Source organism: Cherax quadricarinatus, chromosome 22, assembly GCF_038502225.1.
Source record: "Cherax quadricarinatus isolate ZL_2023a chromosome 22, ASM3850222v1, whole genome shotgun sequence".
Classification (NCBI taxonomy): Eukaryota; Metazoa; Arthropoda; class Malacostraca; order Decapoda; family Parastacidae; genus Cherax; species Cherax quadricarinatus.
In genome coordinates, this window is record NC_091313.1 from 17,335,116 (window position 1) to 17,343,263 (window position 8,148).

Consider the following 8,148-nt stretch of genomic DNA (forward strand, 5'->3'; position numbering starts at 1 on the left):
TCTCGCTCTCTCGCTCTCTCGCTCTCTCGCTGCCTTTCTCTCTCTCTCTCTCCACTTTTTCTGCCTAACCCTCTTCCTATCCAAGCAACATTCGGTTATTATTGGCAATATCCCGAGATTTTATTACGTCGTAAGAGCATTTAACGACGCACGTAGGACATAGTGTACATGCTTACACAAAGTTTGTATCCAAGCACACACACAAACATACAAGCAAAGAAAGACAGGCAGAGCGATACATACGTAGAAGCATATACAGACATGCATTAAGACATATACACACTAAGACGGATAGAGACACAGATATGAAATCACACACAGGCATACATCTGCACACACGTACAAGCTAAGGTAGATAAACAGACATATAACAAATCATGTATTTATTCAGTTAGAGTTCTCACAATGACATAAAATCGCTCCTTCCCTTTCGCCAACAGTCACCTGCTCCACACTGCGGCTTTCCTCTCACTATTTTAACAACAGCTCCACTCCACAATCGTGCCTTAACACATACTACCCCTTTCAAAATTCTGTCCCCACAAACCCATCCACCTGATGACAGAAAATAGAAGAATCGGAGGAGGGAGGGAGACATGATAATGACGTACAACAGTACTAAGAAAAACAGATTGTTCAAGAGAATGAAAGCAGGTACTTGAAGACACAGTCGGAAGCTAAAGGAACAGGTGAGTTATAGAAATCTAAGAGAGTATTATTCACTTTCAGGTAGTCAGGATGTTGAGTGACCTTGAAGTACTAGTGAAGGGATGCTTTAAGAACAGTGAGCCCACGGGATTAAGACAGTGAAATCGGTAACGGCGGTTAAGATGAGGAGTCACGAGCCGAGACTCAACCCCTGTAAAAACAGAAAGCGACTACGTTTACGTGAATACAAGGCACCTACACCATCACTACACCTTTTTCAAACTGTCCCATCACCCACACGTATCCAAACTCACAAGCACAACCCCAACCTTCTCAGACTGAACACCCTGAACACCCCCTTACCCATAAGTTATATACAGAGTCGTATGTGTATTTGTGCTTAGAATTTACTATATTCCCTAATTTAGGGATTAAAATATCCATGGCTGGTGATGTACAGGTTACACATGTTTCGTTATATTCTGTAATGTTGTCTTGATGAGGTTATACATCGTGAGATGACTGGCGATTGGATTTCTCAAACTTGTGTTTAGAAGCTTCCATATATTGAAGGCTAAGCTGAATGGTTTACAATGGTTTACAAAGTGTATTACAGACACGAGGGTTTATTTTAGAAACATTCATGTATTCGATTATATGTTGAAGCTTTCCAGACTCTCTAGTTAAATGTTTCTCTAGTGTGCACGTCAACTATATTTACGTCTGCTCTTCCATTCTCTACCGTTCTCTTCCTTCTTTCCCCTTGTCTATTATTGTTTCTCTCTCCTTGTCTCTCTCCTCTGTCTCCTCGTTTAAAACTGTCAGTCATTATTTTTCTTTCATCTCCCTGTTCTCTTTCGCTCTCTTTCTCATCTTCTTTCCTTCCTTTGCCGTCTGAGGCGCATGTTTCTACACTCGTCCAAACAAGAGCTCCTTTGAAGTTTTTCCATGATACTTAAGTATTATTATTGTCTGGAAATATTTACCCTCGAGTAATATTCTGTAATATTCCCTCCATGTGTATGTAGCTACAGAAGATGTAACTCTCCTTCCACGTTTCAGAAGTTACAGAAGATTTAAGGTATTTCCTCCTTCATGCGTCGGTAATTACAATGGATGTAATGTAATATTTTTCTCCGTGCGTTAAAGGTTACTTTGGATACAATTATTTCCCCCTGCATGCGTTAGTAGTTATATAGGATGTAATACTTTCTCTATGCTATTGTTAGCAAGGATGTAATCGCGGTATTTCTCTTCACGTACTTGCTTTAAAGTTACGAGGATTATACTCGATCATAAAAAAAATATAATTATCACACGTGACGGGGAGTTTTTTTCATGTTTCAAACTTCAGCTTGTTCCTCCTTTTAAGGATCAAATATAAAATGTTATATTCTAGGCTTGAACCTGTCAAACCATACCACGAGCGGGGATAGAACCCGCGATCAGTCATAAAACTCCAGACCGACGTGTTAGCCACTGGGCCAGCTGGTGGTCTGGAGTTTCATGACTCTCTGATCGCAGGTTCTATCCCCGCCTGTGGAGTGGTTTGTCTGCAATCGTGTCATTACGATTTCGTGAGTCTTGAACCTGTCGCCTGGGAATTTACCCATGCTGGTAAAAAGCTAATTCATGCTCTTCGGCGTGCCGTGACATTTATTCACTCACTCACACACACACTTACACACACCATGTGAAGCTAGGCGTAGTAATGGTAGATAGTGGCTCCATACATATTCTAATAGGTATGGCGGCGCTGACGCCCATGAGCTAGTGGTACAAAACCCGGCAAGCGGCAAGTTACGAGGCAGGGCCAGTAGCTGAGACCCGACCCATGCAATTACAACTGAGTACAAATAGGTGAATCCAAACTCAAAAAAATCACACGTGCAGAATAGTAACAAGAGTTACAACAGCGTACTGTCAATAGAGGAAGTAGCACTCACCTCGGCAGTGTCAGCAGAGATGGGTGTCCCTCCAAGTATTGGTACTTTCTGCACCGAACCTTTGGGTTTAGTTGGGTACAGCACTCTCTCTGCGGAAAGAAGATGCATCAGACCAGGTGACAGATGTCGGCAATGAAGCCAGGTTATTTATATGCGAATCCAGAACAGGCCAGTTCATAAGCACGAATCCAGCAGAGGCCCGTTCATAAACACGAGGTCATACCAGGTCTTATACACACTACATGAACGAGTACCTTATGTACCGAAAATGAAAGGTCATGTATAGTAAAGGTTAATCACACTCTGTATACGTTTTATAGTCATTTTATATCACTAGAAAATTAAGTCATTTAATAAATACGAATAGTCAAAAGAAGTGGATTACGCTGAGGGAAAAATCCTGATCAAGTGTATAAGTCAGTCGAAGTTTCACATAAAGAGTCAGACTTAGTTATGTATATATTGTATCAGCCTAATTCCAATTGATTTGAATTCATTTCCTCACAGTTGCACAATTCTAGTCTTAGATCTTTATCATTATATAAAGATCATTTGATATATAATGTTTAGTATACTGTAGAATATAACTGTTAAGAGTACATCACTGCAAATGATGAGTTATCACAGTTACTCGGCCTCTGTCGTTGACATTGGCTGGGTTGTGTATCTGTCAGAGTGTTAGCTGTCTGTCTCAATGCCAGATGAAATGAGAGTTTCACTGTTGTTTAATTACATGTCTCAGACGCTGCCTGGATATTTCTCGTGCCCCTGAGTTTGCATTCGTCTGTAAATTAGCGTTTCATTGCTGTCTCGTCATGGCAGTAAAAACAATCAACCTTTATTACACTGTTGACTTTGTATGAGGTAAAAAGAATACACACTGCTTTAACTTTCCAAGTCCCTTCACTGAAGAAGGAGACAAGACGACGCTGAAGAAAGGTTGTTAATCTAAGGAACTGGAGCCACTCTCCCCTGCCTCTGATCAGATATGATTACCTCCCATTCAACAGACCTTGTACGACCAATTTAAGCGTTTAGGGCTTTATCATCATTATAATAAATACAACATCTAGATTAAATTTTTCTAAAGGATAGGGAATGAAAAAAAGGTACAATACCGGTGACTGGAACAATACACAAATAACCCGCATAAAGTTAATTGTCCAAGTTGGACGGAAACGATTCATAAGTTTTAATTTACTATGTGCGGGTTATTTGTGTATTTAAGGTAAACACACATTTATTTTAATGAATTTTTGGTAATGTTGATAACCATTCTAAAAGGAATAAAAAACAGATTCTGTGTATAATTATAATTATTAATGATAATTGTTATTAATTCTTAAATGCATGCTTAAGCAGCGTTTTAAATATGTTGAAGCAAAGCGACGTAGGAACAAATTGCGAATATTTTATGTAATAACCGTTTGGCAGATAATCACCAAAGCTTATTACAAATATTCGCTAAATAGCTGATCAGCATTAATGACTAGTGGTCAGCAAGCATAAACATAACAGTAAACTGCTCGTGCTGAGTTAACTACGTATACTGCAAGCAGGAGAGGCACACACTATATATCGGGAGAGAGAGGGGTTATACCCCAGGTTCAGGTACAAGTATCTAAGTGTATATATAACGGGATGTGTGTATATTTGAGTATATCCATCGAGAGGTGTATCTCTGGAAGTGCACACTGAGAGATGTGTATCGCTCAGTGATTTACTACAAGCTCTGTTCAAGGAACTAACTCATTCTTGAATGATTGTGTACACATGACCTACAGTTAAAAAGCGCGAAATAAAACAGAGAAAGAAAGAAAGAGAGAGAGAGAGAGAGAGAGAGAAGCTTACTTGATTAATAAACCCAATATGTTCTTTTCTTATTAATTTCACTCAAGAAGTGATGGGTTGGTCCACAAATTTGTTCTTCCATCACCCCTCCCTCCCCTTCCCCTTCCCCTTCCCCTTCCCCTTCCTAACACAGAGTGTAAACATTACTAACACAGTTGGGGAGGGAGTTAGGACGCATTTATTGTTGAGGAGCAGTAAAGGATTAGCCATGGGGATTAGGAAGCATGTGAGCAAAACGATTAGTTCTTGTAAGGATAACGATTACATATGAAAACAGGAAGTTATTATAATGACGCAATGTGGATTAATCGTCAGAGAGAAAGAGAGAGAGAGAGAGAGAGAGAGAGAGAGAGAGAGAGAGAGAGAGAGAGAGAGAGAGAGAGAGAGAGAGAGAGAGAGAGAGAGAGAGAGAATTTCCGAAGAGGAGGTCGAGGATAATCGCAGAAAAGCTCCTTTCGTTCTTTATTGAATTGTGACTATAAAGTTAGGCTCTATACAAATTTCAACAGCTGAGGAATATGGGAGGAAAATCTCAGAAGTTAAGTTAAACAAATATAAACACAGAGACGGAAACTGAGAGAGAGATTAAAAAAAAACACAGAGAGAGGGATAAGAAAGTAAACACATAGACACAGACAAGTAAGCAAAGAAGAGTAAGTCAAAGAGAGGTACGTCGAGAGAGCCAGCGAGCCTGACAAACAATGAGAGACACAGACACAGCGCGACAAAGACGGGCAAACAAAGGCACGTAGGTAAACAATAACTCACCTGACCCGTGCTTATCGGTGCCCAGCAAGAGAAGTTTCTGATATAAAGTTTGCCGTTCTTGCCTATTTTTACTCATAATTAATTGTTATAATAGTAATGAGTTCCGACTGCAAACTTCTATATAATTTCTGCACTGATGGTTTACCAGGTATGTAACGTTGCTCATTAAGATAATATGATTCTCAGGTGAAAATTATTTCAATTATAGATTGCTAATGCTATTTACTTCTATGTAAACGAGAGTATAAATATTGTACGTATAAAAATAATTAGACTCTGCAGGATTTTAACATAAAAATAATAAACCAGCACAAAAATATATTTATAACTAAATGTAACATTAAAATAAATATTTAGTAGTATAATGGAGAGGAATGAGTTTGACGTTTAGCAGAAAAAAAAAATGAAGACACACATGTGTCATGTTAGATTTTTTTGTAGATAGTCGCTTGGATTGTATATAATAATTTGTTCTTTTTTTTTTTTTTTTATTCGCCGGTATTCTCCCGGCCCGGGTCTTTTCCAAGTAGTGGTGACCCGGCCTTGGCTCCCTATCTGGGGAGTGTCTCGAGACTTAAGTCTCCCATGGGAGGAGGTATAAGTACCCCCTCATCTTTGGGACCAACTGTCCCCAGGCCTAGCCACATTCCCCGCCCTCACGGGGCTCGTAGGGAGAAGCTAGGCCTCTGGTCTGCCATCTGCCCCGCCCCAAAGGGGCTCGTGGGGATGGCAGTCTTATGAGCTGCAGGTGGTAGCAAGCTCAGGCCTTTTAATTTGTTCTAAATTCCACGCCAGCTTATAATGACTCAGAACCAAACATCAAAATATCACAGAATATATTATGTAACTAGTTTATTAACATAAACACACATATTATTTCTAGCACAATTTAGCTAACAGAAATTACGCTAGTTTAGCTTATATATATATATATATATATATATATATATATATATATATATATATATATATATATATATATATATATATATATATATAAATATATATTGTGTGTGTGTGTGTAGGTATAGATATATGCAGATCTACCGCAGGGAAAAGATACAATGAGTTACCAAGGTATGAGAGGGAAATAGACTATTACTAAGGAATGAAGAGGAAAGTTTATGAGTTACCATGGAATGAGAAGTGAAGATACTAGGAATTACCAAGAGACGAATTGAAAAATAATACCTCATAGTGTCCAAGGAATGAGGATAAAGATTAGGGGAAAAATACTATGAGCTACCATGGATTTCGATGGTAGTATCTTTCTATTGTATCCCGAGGTGAGCCACCTCGGGATGCCATGGAAAGATATTACCGAATGACAGTGAAATTAGGCAGGAAGATACTACAGGTTACCATGGTATGAAAAGGAATGGCTTCATTATGACACCATAGTCACGCAAGAATCAACAGATCTTGCACCAAAATACACTGTCATGTAAATGATATCTTAAAAATGTTGAATCTGACAGTGATTTTTCACTTATTTATCGGTTTGTACGAAACATTTTTTTTATTTTGGCTCTGAGTTGACATACAAAACATATGCGGCAAAATTTTATCCTTCATTATACATTTTCCATTTTCTTTTATCATTAGCCGCATCACTATCTTATACTAAATGTCGGTAGGAAGCACCACACTATCAGTTACAACCACTGGCGCACTGTCACCACCATCAACAACGTCACTGTTATCATCACCACCACTATCACCAAAATTAACATCACTGCCACCACCGTAGCATCACATCACACATACAGAGCAACCGAGGCGACCTCCGTACACGACACACGGACGCCACGAACGTCCCGTCTGACAGGGAAGCCGGGAAGTGTTTGACTCTCAGTGAATGGGTGTCCTGCCATTATATACGGAGCAGGTCAGCCAGAGGGGACCGGGGGAGGGAAGAGCTAGGATCGCCAAACGTTATTTATGGTTTGTTGATGCTAATCCAGGCTGTGTTTATTCTGCCAACACCGTTTCTTTTAATGTGGTTGCGCGAGGATTTATCTAATTAATCCGGATGCCTAGATTATTTCTTCTTATTGGATTTGTTTCATTAACGTCACTTCTGGATTGTATTTGTATTGTTATACAAATTTCCTGTTGCTAAAAGAGTTGTTTTCTTTTATTGAAACAAATGAAAGTTTCGCTATATTTAATCCATTTCACGCACACACACACACATACACTTCTCAAAAAAAAATTAGCCTACGTTTCGATCAGTCCTAGACTATTATCAAGCTGAAGTTTCCTCTCAGAATAATGGATTAGTTGAAGAAGAAGAGCAGGAGTAAACTGGAGAGAGAAAGACGCTCCCTCTACAGAAGACGACGAAGAGTCACTGAGCTCCTCAGAATATCTGATACACGAAAGGAGGCGCTGACCAGGGAAGTGGAAACTATCGAACTTAAGTTAAAAGACTCTTACAGGAACCAGGAGAGACAGGAGGAGCTTAAAGCTATTAGTGAAATTGAAAGAAATTCAAAATATTTCTTTTCATATGCCAAAAACAAGGCAAATACCACATCTAGTATTGGGCCCTTACTCAGACAGGATGGGACTTACACAGATGACAACAAGGAAATGAGTGAAATATTGAAATCCCAGTACGACTCTGTGTTTAGTGAACCACTAATCGGTCTGAGGATCGACGACCCAAATGATTTTTTTCATGAATGAGCCTCAAAACTCCATAAATGTATGCCAGATTTCCGACATTACCCTAACTCCGATAGATTTCGAAAAAGCCATTGACAACATGCCCATGCACTCAGCCCCGGGCCCAGACTCGTGGAACTCTGTTTTCATTAAGAACTGCAAGAAACCCCTCTCGCGTGCCCTAAGTACACTATGGAAGAGGAGCTTGGACATGGGTGAAATTCCACAGTCACTTAAAACAACGGATATAGCCCCACTCCATATA

The 8,148-nt window shown here is 39.5% G+C and overlaps 1 protein-coding gene across 3 annotated transcripts in view; it reads right to left on the reverse strand.

The window, feature by feature from the left end:
- Positions 1-7,051, reverse strand: part of LOC128689668 (inactive ubiquitin carboxyl-terminal hydrolase MINDY-4B-like) — a 30,369-nt gene extending 23,318 nt beyond the window's left edge. Inside the window, exons 1-3 of one of the 3 annotated variants that reach the window (XM_070087498.1) lie at positions 6,981-7,051; positions 5,214-5,489; positions 2,595-2,683 (exon numbers count right to left, since the gene is read on the reverse strand). In XM_070087498.1, the coding sequence (XP_069943599.1) occupies positions 2,595-2,683; positions 5,214-5,289 (165 nt within the window). In that variant the 5' untranslated portion in view covers positions 5,290-5,489; positions 6,981-7,051. The remainder of the gene's footprint in view (positions 1-2,594; positions 2,684-5,213; positions 5,490-6,980) is intronic. The other 2 variants (XM_070087497.1, XM_053778027.2) reach the window with 2 other exon arrangements.
- Between the last annotated feature and the right edge of the window lie 1,097 nt (positions 7,052-8,148).